This window comes from Cynocephalus volans, chromosome 4, assembly GCF_027409185.1.
Source record: "Cynocephalus volans isolate mCynVol1 chromosome 4, mCynVol1.pri, whole genome shotgun sequence".
Taxonomy (NCBI): domain Eukaryota; kingdom Metazoa; phylum Chordata; class Mammalia; order Dermoptera; family Cynocephalidae; genus Cynocephalus; species Cynocephalus volans.
In genome coordinates, this window is record NC_084463.1 from 23,369,037 (window position 1) to 23,384,683 (window position 15,647).

At 51.7% G+C, this 15,647-nt stretch overlaps 1 protein-coding gene across 1 annotated transcript in view; it reads right to left on the reverse strand.

Moving 5' to 3' along the window:
- The window catches only part of KIRREL3 (kirre like nephrin family adhesion molecule 3), a 132,923-nt gene that overhangs the window by 35,819 nt on the left and 81,457 nt on the right, over window positions 1-15,647 (reverse strand). The window contains exon 8 of the mRNA XM_063094641.1: window positions 3,374-3,531. Within this exon, the coding sequence (XP_062950711.1) occupies window positions 3,374-3,531 (158 nt within the window). The remainder of the gene's footprint in view (window positions 1-3,373; window positions 3,532-15,647) is intronic.

A 15,647-nucleotide genomic window follows, 5' to 3' on the forward strand; every position in this document is an offset into this window, starting at 1 on the left:
GGAAGGAGGGGCCTGGGCTGGGCCCCTGAGAGGCGGAAGCAGAGAGGGGGCCCTGACAGCTCCACAAATCCCCTCCCGAGTGTCCACCCTGCTCAGAGTGCTCCAAGTCATAGGTCTGCAGCTTGTCAGAGCTGAAGGCACCTTTCCAGAGCCTGCGATCCACCCCTTCATTTTACAGACAAGGAAACCTGAGGCTCAGGGAGGGAGGACTGCAAACAGGAGTCTGAACAGGGGTGGGGTGGGGTGGGGCACAGGTTGGAGGATGGCCTTCCCTGCCCTGGTTTCCAGTAGCATGGTGCCCGTGGCTCTGAGGGACATTTACAACATGGACGAGGACAACATGCTGGGGTCAAGGTGGTCCTGGGCCAGGCCCAGCAGGGTAACCTGACCTCTCTTCATGAGGTGAGGTGTGTCCTTTGTGGGACATAAACCCCAGAGTGGGCCAGGTGGGCCTAACTTCAGGGAGGGCCTGGCCAGGCACCCAGGCTGGGAGGGACACCCCTTCCCGTCCCCTGCATCCTCCTCTGCATGATCGATTTCCTGTGTCGAGCTTTTGTATTTCGTAACACCACAGTGTGGCTCCAGCCCAGGACATGAGCGAGGGATTTGTCTCCCACAAGGCAGCTTTCCCCTGATGGACATGTTCCCAAGGGAAGGCGTTTGTCTGGGATCTGGCCCTAGGCTCTGGGTGGGGGCCGATCTTTGATCAGCAGCTGCAGGGTGACCCTTGGCAGGGTGGTCAGTTTTGGACAGGAAGGGCACACTCTCAGTGTGGGGCCAGGCTCGCCCCAGCAATGGCGGAGGCCTTGCTTATCTTTCCAGGGACCGTGAAGAGGATCTTGGGGCAGGTCAGGACTGGGGAGTAGGCTGTGCACCTCCCCACTCTCTGCGGCCAGGGAGGGCCTGGGGAGAGGAGAGCTGGGGTTCTGGAGGCTTTGACCTCCAGCTCCGTGCACGGGGGGCTGGCTTGCCCTGGGCCCTGATACAGTTTCTGGGTGGTGCCCTCTGAGCTCACTGTAAGGTTTAGAATTGGGCAGCTTGAATAATTTCAGTGGGCTCTGGGCTTTAGAGGTGGCCTATAGTTGTCTGATTTATGGCCCTGGGGAGATTTAGAGCAGAGGGAGAGTGTCCTGGACTGTAGAGGCCTGAGGCTATCCTGGCAGGAGCGCAGGCCTGGGACTCAGATGACTGCGGTTCCAGGTGTGGTGCTGTCCACTTGGCAGCTGGGAAGAGCAGTCATTTCCCTGTCAGGCCTGTTTTCTATCTGTGGACAAAAGAGTTTGTACCAGCTGTTCTCTAATGTCCTTAAAGGCTTTGGGGTACATAAACCCCGTCTGGGACTCCTCGAGTGGTTTAGCGGGGCACGTTTCAAAACGTACTGGGAATTTTGTTTTTATTCAGGTATGATGAGGCCAACAGATCAGGAGATGACTGTCATTGAAAAGATAGCTTGGTGCAGTTCCCGAGAGGAGGGGCACAATGTGCCATGTAGGGCCACAGGGAAGCACCAGAGTGAGTCAGGGGATGGGGGAAGGAGAGGTGGGCAGAGCCTTTTCTGTGGTTTGCGTGGAAAGGAAGCGGTGAGGCGGGGTGGGCTGCTGAGAGGGTTGAGGATTGCACAGCCTGGACAATTTCAGTGGGCTCTGAGCTGTAGGGGTGTCTATAGTTGTCTGATATGTGGCCCTGGGGAGATTAAAGGTAGGGGGAGAGTGTCCTGCTCTGTAGAAGCCTGATAAAAGGAGCTGGTGAGGGCGTGGGCTCAGGATGGGATGGTCTGCATGTCAAAGGTATGTTTGCAGGTAAGTTGTTTGCTGTCTCTAGGCATTAGCTAACCTGGGAGGGGCGGTTCCTTCCTGGCTCTGCAAGGCCCCAAGATGTCAAAGCATCACAAAATACAGAAAATAAAAAACATGATTAATACAGGGGCCAGTTCAGAGTCCCTCCAGCCGTGGTACCCTGTGTGAGTTACAGAAAAGCCTCCCTGTTGATAGGCACAGCAGGACAGCAGGACACAGGGCTTGGTAAGGGGTTATGGGCTGGATTTCAGCCCTCCCTAGCCCCTGGTTCAGGCACCCTGGACACAGCAGATCCACACCTTACCTAGTGATAGATCTTGGACGTGACCAGTGCCATTATGCACACAATAAGCACAAAATAGCCACCAGCCTTGTCTTCCACTCAAGCACCAAACCCCTCCCCGCTTCCCTTTACAAGAAGCCTCCTGACTTCTGCAAAACAGAAACCATCCTTTTGCTTCTGCAAGGGCACAGTACTCTACCCTGGTTGCATAACTTCAGCCTTAGCATAATGCCCCTCCTTAATGGTATCAGCCAGCCCTTGGTGCACTATATAAGCTTTCTCACCCCCATATCTGGTGCTGCCCTCCACTCTGAGCACAGCCCAGCAGATTCTTTTCCTTTAATAAAGCTTGATCGGTACCTGGCGTCCCGGTGTTTTGGCTCATTTTCTTTCACCTGGCAGCCCTGGAAAGGTGGCCAGATTTAGCAAATAAAATTACAGGATGCTCAGTTAAATATGAATTTCAGATAAATAGTGAATAATTTTTTAGTATAAGTATAGCTCATAAGTACGTCCCGTGCAATATTTGAGACAGTTATTTGTTTTTCTGAAATTCAAGTTTAACTGGGAATCTGTCTTAGCCTTTTCGGGCTGCTCTAACAAATACAATAAACTGGGTGGCTTATAAACACCGAAATTTATTCTCACGGTTCTGGAGGCTGCAAGTCCAAGATCAAGGCAGATTTGGTGTCGGACAAGGGCCAGACACCTGGTTCAGAGGTGGCCGTCTTCTTGCTGTCTCCTTAACATGGTGGAAGGGGTGAGGATCTCTGGGGCCTCTTCAGTAAGGGCTCTAATCCCATTCATGATGCTCCACCCTCATGACCTAATCACCTCCCAAAGGTCCCACCTCCTAATACCAGCACCTCAGGGGGGTTAGGATTTCAACATATAAATTTAGTGGATGGACACAAACATTCAGCCCACAGCAGCACCTTGTATTTTATACAGCAACCCTGGGCACTGGCCACTTGTGTCCCTGAGCCTCCTCTTAGAACCAAGCCTTATTTTTAGGGTCTTCACCAAGCCCAGCAATTACCCTAAGAAAGAGAGAGAGAGCATGCTACATAGTCAAAGAGAGACAGAAAAGATCAGATGAAAAGACAGACATACACACAAACGGGTGGGAGAGCCACAGCACGGGAGAGAAAAAGTGACACAGAGTGAGAGAGAGTAGAGAGATGCAGAGATAGGCAAAGAGTGAGAAAAACAAAAGGTGACAGACAGACAGGCATAGAGGGAGGGATTGCTGCAGATAGGGACAGCCCCCCTCCCACCCTCCCCCAGGCCTCACCTTGGAGTAGGTGGCTCCGTTGATGACCTCTCCCTTGCGAAGCCAGATGATGGAGGCTGCGGGCTTGGCGTTGTCTGCGTGGCAGGTGAGGTTGAGGGGGTCCCCTGCCCGCAGGCTGATCACAGGCCCCCCCAGAATGACGGGGTCATCGGGTGGCACTGGGGGAGAGGAGCAGAGAGGTCAGGCCGAGGGCAGCCCCACCCCTGTGGCAGGGAGGCGGGCTGGGCTGGGTGGATTTTATGGAGATGATGACAAATAGTAATTACCATACTTTAATAAAATGTATAATCCCCTTGAATTATAGCAACAATAGCGACAACAGCAGTAATCCCTGACATATGTGTGGCATGTTTACCGCGGAGTACGTCCCTGTGCAGGGTGAGCACGGGGACGGGGCAGGCATCATTAGTCTCAGCTCACAGAACAGGAAGCAGAGCGCCTGGCCTGGACTAGATCTGCAGTTCTTTTTAATTTCTTCTCTCTCTCTCTCTCTCTTTTTTTTTTTAAAGAAAACCCACAAAGCTCTGTCACATCTGTTGTCTGATTTAACCCACATAGCAATCTTGCAAGGTAAACATTATTATCCCAGTTACACAGATCTGGAAACTGAGGCTTGGCAGGATTAAGTGACTTGCTCAAGGACACATGGTGAATGAGGGGCAGAGCCAAGCCCCTGACATGTGGAGAACCAGCCGGCCCTGCCCTGGCAGTGGACAGGGATAGGGCAGCCCTTCAAGGTGGGGACAGCTCTGCAGGGGCTGTACACCCTGCCATTTCCTGCATCCTTCATTCTCTGAACAGCTCTGGCACCTTATCCCTGGAGTCACAATGGGTCTCTCCTGCCCGAGATTTTCTACTGTTGGTGATTGTGGCTCCCACCAAAGGATCCCCAGTGCCAGGAGGCAAGGGGTGTACACAGTGTGGAGCATGGATCCCACGGTGCAAGCACAGAGCTCTGTGCCTGGGGGAAGCTCCCCAGACACTTGCTGGCTCTGGTGGGGTCACCCCCTTTGATTCCCATGATGACTGTGGGCTGCAGAGATGGGCAGTTGTAATGGGCATTGTTTAGAGAGGACCAGAGAAGTGAGGTGACTTGCCTAAGGACACAGAGCCTCTCCTGATGCTTGTGCTCATGGACACGTTGTGGCTCTCAGGCCTCTGCAGCTCCCTGGACAAGCCACAGAAGGGGAAGGACTCCCTGGAGACCACCTGAGTCAGTGGTCCCCTGCTGGATCAGCCAGCTCTGGAGGCTGAGAGGGGCTCAGGGCCTCCCTGACACACCAGAGGTGTGGGCTACACATGTGCTCCATGAATGGGTAAAGGGACTGTCGGATGACTGGGGCATGGGGACCTAGCACAAAGGGTCTTCTCCGCCTGGTTGCCTGAGAAAGTCCGTCCTTCCACCCAGGCAGTGGCTAGCGTCTGTGCTGTGGCTTGTGGGCTCGGGGAAGCTCAGAGCTGAGCAGAGCGGGCTCTGCCTTCCAGCCTCGGCCCTCAGGGGCGGCTCCCAGCACGTACGAAGTTTCCGTCCCCTTCCCAGGGCATCTGCCACCAGCCCTCTCCTAGACCACTGCGGCTCTAGGAGGAATGGAAGGTCCTGGGGCCAGGCGAGTACTCAAAGCAGCAACCTTCAGGCTAGTCTCCCTGCACCTTTCTTCCCAGGCTTGGAAGAGGCTAGGCCCAGCTCTAACAGCACAGCGGTGCCATTTCCTGAGGACAAACAACCTCTCAGGGCTTCCGAGCAGCTATCGCCGAACCCAGGCTCCACCCGGATCCTGGCCCAGGGAGCAAGTCAGCTTCATCCAACCCCACCAGCCTCGGCCCTCAAGCCAGGCCTCCCCGGGAGGTCCTAGAGCTGCCAGGCTGGAGGAAGCAGGAGGGTCTGGGCTGGACGGTGATGACAACCCCCCACTCCCGCCCACCCCGCACCCTCTCATTAGTGCCCAGGGGCCTCCATGGTGTGGGTGTGGCTAGAGACAGAAGGAGGCTAATTAGGGCTTTGCATAAGTGGGGGTGGGAATGTCATCTGCACGCGAGGTGGGGCCCTCCTGCAGGGGGAGCTGGGGCTTGGAGGAGAGGGGCCAGCCTTCACCCTTCCCAAGGCCTGGGGCTCCTGCCTTCTTCTTCCCACAGTGGCAGCTTCGTCCCACTAGGCACCCAGGAGGGAGGATTCAGGCTCCGCAGCTTGTGGAGGGCCAGGAAATTGGAGCGAGCCCTTGGGGCTGCAGGAACAGAGAGTACCTGCCCCGTCTGCTTGGCCTCCCTCTTCTCTCGGCTCAGTCTCCTCAGCAGAAGACCTGCAAAGTTCCCTCCAGCTCGGACACTCGTCAGGTATTAGACTGCCGTTCACAACCTTGGCTGCAGGTCTGACTCTTCTGGGAAGGTTTTAAAAACCGGCCTACACCCAGACCTACTAAATCTCAATCCCTGGAGATGGAGCCCAGGCACCAGGGGATCCCCACACAAGACCGAGTTTGAGAACCAACGTCTCTGGGCTTTTTGCTCAGGTGCATAGAACCATCGCGTCCTCTGTGTAGAGGCTGGGGAGGCCTTTCTGAAAAACCAAAACCATGCAGGGGGGACCGGGCCCTTCCTTCTCGTGGCTCCAGTGTTGTGTTTTTGGAATATTGGATTAGAGGGAGCAGATGGGGGGAGAAGTGTGGGGGGCTGTGTTGTGGGAGTACTTGGCCACACACACACATTCACACACACAAACATCCACCCTCAGAATGGGTCCTGATTACATCTTCCCAAATAAGCGGTTAGCACGCGGTTATTCATGCAGCCACACATTACGGATTGGCCTTCAACTCACTGCACAGCAGATGGGGGAGGCGGGGGCGTGGAGGGGCCTGGGGTGTATGGGGGGTGGGGGGCTGGGGAGGGAGGATGTTTGGGGGCCAGCAGGCTGAATAGAAATTTCCAGTCGCTCTCGGCAGATGCAGCTCGAATGGAGGGGGGACACTCATTACCTCTGCGTTCAGACTTGGCCCAGAGCTGGGATGGCCGAGCAGCCGAGCCTGGAGATGCATTATTCATACCCCCTCGCAGGATTGGTTATTATCCTGAACCACTATGGAGTTTGAGCTCCTAATTTTTAATCACAAGGAAGGTGGAAGCGTTTGCCTTTTTGTGATTAATCCGGAGATAAAAATAGTTGACTGTTTTGGTTTTGTGATTGTTGTCAGTCAGGAAAAAATTGTACTAACTGTTGGGGGGACTGGGGCCGGGGGAAGACCTGAGTGGATCCCCAGGGCTGGCAGCCAGCCCTCGAAGTCCACGAACCCAACCCAGACAGGGGCTGGTGTGAGTGAGAATCCAGCACCCTGCTGGCTCCTTGGGCATTGATTCTGAAAGGAACAAATCAGTTGAATTAGGGGTTCCACAATCGCAGCCGTGGTCGGCTCTTTGCAGTTTACTCTGCTGTCATTCAGGATCTGGGCAGGTGGCTGGGGGTCTCCCTCCCCGCTCTGCCCCTCCCTGACACCAGTCCTGTGGTGTGCAATGTGGGGCACCCGTCCCTCTCCCTCTATGTGGGACGGAGCCCCTGAAGACTTTCTCCAAGATCTATTGTCAAGGCCAGGGGAGTCTAGTGTGGAGGGGTGGGGCAGAGAGACCTCACACAGTCCAGTTCATTATTGACAGAGAAAGAAACTGAGGCCAGAGAGCAGAAGTGACTGGCCCAAAGTTACTAGTGGGTGAAGGCAAAGAGGGATGGGAGTGGCTTGGGAAACACATCCTGGCTCTGCCCCAAGAGGTAAAGCTCTCATCTGTTTTACGAACTACGTACCCGTTTAGGTAAATGAGATTCTGCAGCTAAAAGTTGTCCAGAACCAGTACCTAGCCCCATAGCTATCTCTAAGAAGTGCTTTCATGAAGGCCTTGGACTTCTGGACTAGAGCATATTGCTAGCAGTGACCATCTGACTGTCCATCCCACACGACATCAGCTACACAGAAGGCAAGGGGGCTGGGGTCAGAGGGCTCCTGTCCCCTTTCGGAATTGTTGGCCAACTCATGCCTCTGTGCCCACCCGTTACAGCACAAAGCTCATTGGACTTGCTGGTCGTGGTTTGCCAGGTTGGCCAACCTCGTCTGAATAGGCTGGGAAAACTCTCTTGGTTCCCGGACAGGGGCAGCACTGCTGGGGGTTCTGCCAGAGTCTTCTTGGTCACCCAAGTGGGTGATTCCAGGAATGCAGCCGCTCCAGCAACCCAGATGGACGGTCTCCACGGACAGTCGATCTGGGACCTGGCTGCTGACAGCAGCACCAACCTGGATGATTCTATTCCCCAGTGGCAGCTGGAAGGGTGGGGAGGTGGGCAGGACTAGCCTACTATCCCCAAACAGGGCAGCAGAGAGCCTCATAGGCACTCAGCCCTCCGGAGAGCAGACCTGGGTCTCAGGTGCTCAGGTCCCTGGAGAGCAGGCCTGGGTCTTGTGCTACTAATACATGCAGCAACTCGTGCTGGATGAAGCCAGAAGAGTGATCCCCGTCCATGTCCTGCTCTGTTTCAGTTCTTCCAGGGCTCCCCACTGTACTGAGAACACAGTCGGAACTCCCCTGTGTTGTCCACAGGCGCTTGTGGCCGTGACTCTTGCTGCCTTGGGATGTCAGCTCATTCACCCCCTCTTCATTGGCCAGGCTCGGCCCTGCTGGCCTGTTCACTGAGCATGTCACGTGCCTTCCTGGATAGGGCCTCGTCTTGCTCTCCTTGTGCCTGGAGTGCTCTTCTCTGTATCCTTGCCCTGCTGGCTTCCTCCTGTCGATGACGGTGCAACTTAAATGCCACCTCCTCAGAGAGGCCTTCACTGACCAGGGCAGCAGCCCCCCAATGACTCTTTATTATCCCACCCTCTTCATTTTCACCATCACTGGGCTCATTTATTATCTATCTCCTCTTACTAGAAAGAACAAAGATGTCTTGGTCATTGTGTATTGCTGTCCCTAGATCAGTGGCTGGCACATAGTAGGTGCTCAGTAAATATCTGTTGCATAAACGAATGGAAGATCCCTAGAAGAGGAAAGGGGGTGTGGGGGGTGGTGATCACAGACAATAACTTCCGAGGTCAGTACTTTTTATACGTGCGTGTGTGTGTAGGGTACATTTGGAGGAGGGATGAGGGCAGTGAGCAAAGAGGAGGCATGTCCTAAGCCTGGCTGAGACAGCTGTGTGGGAACTCTCTGGTGTGGCATGAGGGGGATGGCTGCTTCCTACCTTTCCTGGACAGAAGGGAGCCTGGGCTGGGGAGGGCTTGGTGCTGGGGGGTGGTTCTCAGCCTGTTTCTCTGCACAGGTGGCACCAGTCCTCTTGGCACGAGAGGGAGCCCAGTCTGATTTGACTGACTCACAGGCTGGGAGAAGGCTGCAGGCTAAGCATGGTGACAGATCTGAGACAATTGGCTGAGTGAATAGGACGAGGTTTGTGGTTTCTTTACTTTCAGCTGGCTGAGTCCATGCTAGGAGTTCCAGCACAGACTAGAGTGCAGCGGGGATACCCAGGAGTCTCTGGGCTCACTCCTTCAAATCTTCCTTGTCCCCATGTCCCCAGCTTCAGTCCTGCACAGCGTTCCTTTCTGCCCTCCCCCCAGCCCTCCCCCCAGCCCTCCCATTCTTTCCCCTTCCATCTCTTCCATTGGGACAATAAAAACACTTATCCTGTAGGGTTATCATGAGCATTACCTTATAATATGAAGAATGCAGAGAGAGCTTTGTGAAGGGCTACACAAACATTGGTTATTATGTACAATTTTTAAGAATAATAATACATGTTTAGTTTCGTGGCTCTGGGAAAGGAACTGTGCGTTTGAAAGCCCCTGTTTTGTTCTTGATATCCTCTGAAGCAGGAACTACGAAGACCTCGATTTTATAAGTTAGGAAACTGAGCCTCAGAGAGGGCAGGTTACTTGGCTAAGATCCCACAGCCATCAGAGTGGAGATGGAATTTAGACGCAGGTTTGCTTGACCTTATGACATGTTCTGCTAGAGTCACAGCAGCTCACAGACCTGCCCCTGCAGCTGCAGCTGCTCTCAGAGGCCCTTTGCACAAACCTGTCCTCATCCTGATCCTGGAGTTGGGGGCAGGGGCAGGCTCTGCCTATCCCTGGAGCATTCAGACCCTGCACCCTCCTCCCTGCCCACCCCAATTTGAATTTCAGAGGGCTCCAGGAAGCCTGAGCCTGGCTTGCAGGTGGTGCTTTAGCGACATCTGCTAAGGGAATGGACGGATGATTTTTGTGCTGGGATCCACCGATTGCTCACGTCTGTGGTTCTGCCCTGTTCGCTGGTTCTGGGCCTGTGTAATCCCAGCCTCCCATTCCCTCACTTCCACAGACGCGCCTCCTAATGGCCAAAGTGCAGAACAGCAGGATGTAAAGACAGAAGGGTGGTGACGCAGTTTTTAAGGGTGGGCTTCCCACTGCCAGCTGAACATTTTTTTGGAAAATTTGTATTGAGCACCTACTAGGCGCCAGGCTCTGTTCTAAACGCTGGGGATACAAAGCTCCTGCCTTAGTGGAGTTTACATTCCAGCGGTAGAGACAGACAATAAATGAATGAACAAATACATACATAGTATAATGTTGGGTGTTGAAAAGAACTAAGAAGAAAATAAAATTGGGTGGGAATAGATACCACCTAAATTGACCTTCAGGATTCTCTCTGTCCTGGTTCTCTCTCTTCCTTTCTGCTGTCACTTTCTGTCTTCTTCCCACCCCTTAAATGTTGGTCTTCCTTAGCTTAGCTCTTGCTGAGGGAGTCTCATTCTACACACTATCTGTGCAAAAGCTCCACCTTCCCGGGGACTCCACTAACATCTTCATGCTGATAAATCCCATACGAGCACCTCGGGCCCAGACCTCTCTCTTGAGCTCCAGAGTCATGATCTGGCTGTCCACAGGACTTTGCGGCTCTGCATGTCTGACACCAAACTCACCATCTCTCCTACCAGACCCACCACTCCCTGTTTTCTCTGTCTTGGAGAGTGGCACCACCATGCAATTACTAAGCTGGAAGTCCAGGAGTTTTTCTGGATTCTACTCTTCTTCATCCTGCATTGCTAACCAATCTGGTTAATGCTTTGAAATATCTCCCAAATTTCTCTCTCCCTGTCCATTCCCATCAGTCTTCCTGGCTCAGGCTGCCATCATTTCTTGCTTGTATAATAAGACCCATCCCCACCGCCCACCCTCCAATCCTCTGTACTGTCCCAGAGTGATGACTATAAAAGTCTGACCCTTTGCCCCCACTAATCACTCATTCCCCACCGCGGGCTGAATATCTACCATTCCTGTGTTTAAAATCCTTCAAAGGGGGCTGGCCGGTTAGTGCAGTCGGTGAGAGCATGGTATTACAGCACCAAGGTCAGGGGTTTGGAGGCCTGCCACCAAAACAAACAAATAAAAACAGCCAACAAAAAATAAAATTCTTTAAAGGTCCCTCATTGCCATCTGAATAGTCTGAACTTGGCCCTGCCATGCTCTTCAGCCTCATTTTCATCACCTCTTACCTCAAATCCTTCCTGGGGGTATGAACCACCTGCAGTGGTTGGACTAAGTCTCTCTTTCCTATTGCCCTTTCCATTTGCTTGGCTAACTGAAGGCCAGCCAGCTTGGGTTCAAATCCTAGTCCTACATTTACTAGCATATGGCCAAATTGCTCTGTGCCTCAGTTTCTTCATTTGTAAAATAGAGAATAAAACAACGAAACCAGATTCACAGTGTTGCTGTCAGGATCAAGGCAGATGTACGTGGGAAAATACTTTATAAAGGGTCTGATGTTGTATGTATGTTACTGGTACTGTAAGCAGACTGGGCTCATTCCCTTGAAAGATGATGAGCAGAGTGGCTGGAGCGTACGAGTCTGGTGCTCTGTCCACGTGTACGAGTATATGTCTGCCTCCTCTTTCCTGCTTTGCCCCATCAGGAGCTGGGCGAAGACCCTGCTGCTCCCCTGGGGGGTTCCACGCTGCCCTGCCCGGCTGGCTTTCCCTCCTTCCAGCCCCCTACATTCTGTGCCCACAAGACTGGGGCTATCGACTGCTAGAGGGCTGTAAAGCCATGTGTCAGCCCCATGTGGCACAGAGATGAATCATCTCATCTGACCTCAGCCCAGATTGCCCACTCACAGTTTTGGGGTGGTGCATTACCCAGTGTTGGGGCTCAGAGCACGAGACCCCAAAATATGGCATCTTGGAAACTGAGAAAACAGCAGAAGCAGAAAGGTAACTCTGCCCTCCTGCCTTCCTATGTGACAGCTGGGCATAATAAAGCTCTCTGATCAACCTAACCTGAAAGCAGTCATAGCCCTTGTTGTGGAGGGCTCCTGGCCTATACCCGGAGGGAAGAAATCTCACACAGGGACTGCACGAAGAATCTGAACACACGGGCCTTGCTAAGTTCTCCCAACTTGTTACCACTAGGTCACACTCCTTTTCTGTCTAATTCCATTCCTGCATGACTGCCTGCTCTTCACTGAACCCAAGCACAAACATACACAATTTTCTCTGGCTCTTTGGGTCTTCATTTCTGAAGGCTCACATAAAACTTTGGTTAAATAAACTCGTATGCTTTTCTCTTGCTAATCTGTCTTTCGTTATGGGATTTGTTATAGGTTCATCACATGAACCTTGTGATGTGTGAGGAAATGATGTTACTTTTTCTCCCCTACGGCAGCAAAAGCTAGCTGGTGTCCTCAGCAGTAACCTGCTGTGGGATTTGCTCCTGTATGACTTCCCAAAGCTCTGGGCCCCTGTAGTCATCTCAGAATTGGGCCCACAGTATCAACCTCTCTCCAACCTATTCCAATCCTTTCTGCCTCCATTATGGCCAGGTTCAATCTCTGCTACTTAGAGTGTCCAATGGCTCCCCCTGACCCAGCATAAAAATCAATTCCTCATCATGGAGAGCACTGAAGTTTCTCTATGGTGGGGCCATATCCCTCCAGCTGTTTCTCCCACGTTTTAGTTGAACTGAACTGTTCACCTTTCTGCAAGGATAAGCCTGCCTTTTCAGAACTATGGACATGCTTGTTATTGTGAAATTCTCTGCTGGGAATCTCCTTGCCCAAGTTTAAACTGGCTGGAATTCCATCCTCTCTCCAATCAGCTCAAGGGCTACTGCTGTCTTCTTCACTGTTGGTCTTTCCTTAAGACTCGGGTTTTTGACACCTCCTCCAGGAAGTCTTCTGTCAATTTCAGCCCCAGCCTCCAGCCTCTGCACTGCCATAAGACCATGTGCCCTCCACCGCAGGTACATGTGGGACTTGGTGCTATTGCCGTGTGCTGGCCCCACTAGGCTCCTTGAGGTCTGGGCCTTGCCAGATTTCTCTTTCTATCCCTTTCCTTAGTACAGTGTCTGGCCCATGATGAGCACTTCATAAATACTTGTGCCTGGTGCCTTGCCTGATCCCACAGAATTAGAAGCAACCCTGACCCTTATCTAAGCACCCCTGCTTAGAGCACCCTGCTTGTGCCTCTTCTACTGGCCTCACCACATCTATGTTACATTGACCTGTGGACCTGTTTCAGGTTCCCTATGGTTCCAGGGTAGGAGTCTTGACGCCTCTCTGCATTTCCCCCACTAACTAGCATATTACCTTGGATGCAGTCGCAAGAAAACAACAACAATAATATCAATAATAGCCAATATCAATATAGGGCTTACAATAAAGCAAGAACTCTTCCAGGTACTTTACAAACATCATTTCGTCCTCACAACAACCCTATATAGAAGGAAGATACAGTTATGATGCACATTTTAGAGGTGAGGAAACCGAGGTACAATGTACTTAAGTTGCATGCCCAATATCACATAGCTAGTAAGTAGCAGAGTTGGGATATGTATAGGGTTGCCAGATTTAGTGTGGAGTATGCATAAAGCAAATGTACTTCACAGGGCCTGGTTTTCCAAAGCTTTGCAGTTTCAAATATTGACCTTGCAAAGGACAGGAAATTTTCCCCTGGCTATAGTCTCTGTTGTAAGATAAGGAATTGTAACACAGCAAGGTTGCTGGCTCAAAGACAGACAGGTTACTGATTGATATGTAAAGATACTGGGAAGCTGCTGTAAGAAGAGAATGTTTGCCAAAATCAAGTTTTTGTTAGTGGATCTTAACTTCTTGAAAATTGCATTGTAGAATGTCACCTTGCTTTTCTTACTGAATGTTACCAGCTTCTATTGTTAAACTTGTTAAACTGTACTTAGAAAAAACCCCACCTATGTTCTCTTCCTGTAACTTCCTGGTCTGGAAAATAAATGTGGGAAGAGAACCCCAATTCATGGTTAATTTCCCAAATGGAAGGAATGCCTTGCTCTTGAGGGTTCAGGGAGATTAACCCCTTTTCAGGGCTTCTCACTGCTCTGAGAAGTAATGGGCTTTGAGTAATCTTTGGCGGCTCCATCACCCAGGGGAAAAGGGGTAACAAATCCGTGGGAGGCAAAGCAACAATTTAGCAAATAAAGTTACAGGATGACCCATTAAATGTGAATTTCCAATAGAAGATATTTAGTGTAAGTATGTTTATTTGAAATTTACACTTAATGGGGCATCTTGTATTTTATATGGCAATCCTGTAGATGTATTGATTACATATATGTGATTTAATTAATAAAGGTATCTCTCTCCCCTCTTCAGACTTTCCCCACCCCCACTTAGGTCTGCACAAAGAAGATCTGGGGCAGGATGCAAATGGGATTTTTTAAGGATATGGCATCCCATATATTCTGTGGCACAAAGGCACAGTCACATTTCCTGGGAGGCTGGACAAGCTGACCTCAGAGGTCCCCTGCAAAGGTTCAGGACAGTGGGAAGTCCACTTCTCACTTCTTAGGTGGAGTTCCTATTGTTTAGGGGACAAGAAGGGAGTCTGAAGTCAGAGGGCCTAGCTTGGCTGCTGGCGCCGTCACTCACTAGCTGCGTGATTGCAGACAAATTACTGAATTCTCTGTGCTGGATAATATCTGTGTCATAGTTATTATAGAACCTGCTTCTCACGGTTGTGCTGATTAAATGAGTTAACACAAGAGTTAATGCAAATGCCTTATCCCACAGTTTGATGCCACCATAAGAGCTCAGTAAATTTCAGCTCTTAGTAGTATTATTGTCTATTCAATAAGTAACTTTGCGTGGAAATAGAGAGCGGCCTACTGCACCGGAAGGAGGCTTGTTTCAATCCTGTGTTCTGTTACTGCCTTGTTCTGTGCCCCAGCCTCATATACTGCCTAGATGGAATGGTCAGCACTTGGCCTCAAAGCACCTACAAATCCACCACGGCGACATGAGGAGGACACAGACCCAAAGGCACCCGGCAGTGGAGGGAAGAGGCCCTGAGGGAGGCGGGGGCTGGGGCGGGGTGTGGGGGTGGGGTGGGAGCAGGGAGGCGGGAGCCTTCTCAAGTGCGGAGGTGAATGTTTCACTAATGCTGAGCATATTGGAGTGAGCAGGCCTGAAGCCGTGTTTTTTTCTTAGCATGTATTTCTCTGAGTCCCCACTTTTCCCATGGTTATTTGACATTTTGAACCTTGGTTAGGGGATGAGATGACATTATTTACATAAATGTAAAGTTGTTTTCCAGGTAGCCTGGAGCTGCAATCTTGGCCCAAGACACGTACTGTCCAGACCCCGAGCGGCAGAGGAAGACATCCATAAAGCTATGCTGATTCCACCCCGAAGCAAAATGCTGCAGGACCCTAAGATAACTTCAGTGATGGGAACAGAAGCCAGACAGAACCTTGGCGAGAATTTGCAGCTGGCCCCTTATATGTCCCCCTCCCTCCTGCTTTTCACCTCCCACGTTCCATTCCCTCAGCCCCCTCTTTAAAAAGCCCTCATTAACCTGAGTCTTTGAGATGGCTCTAGCCTGGCCATCTCCTTCAGGTTTACTGGAGAAATGGGTTAGCCTTACATCTCTCCTCAGGTCACCGGTATTCCTGAATAAAGCTGGATTCCTATTCTACCAACAATTTGACTTTCATGTCGTTTTTGTTCAGGGAGGGCAGTGGACTTGGGTTTGGTAATGAGCAGGCAAATAAGTCACAGGACGTGTGCAGAGTGAAGGGAGGAGAGTGGGTGGGCGCCGTGACCTCCTGGCAGACAGACCTGCACGCCTATATGTGTGCCCCTGCCCATGCCTGGCTCTGGCAATGGAGGGCCTTGTGTGAGTGGCGTGTGGACAGCAAGAGTAGGAGAGAGCAAGGGACCCCTCTGTCTCCAGAGGGAGACCCCAGCAGGGAAGGGACAGGTGGAGTGGGGAGCACATGGGACATGAGAGAGGAAG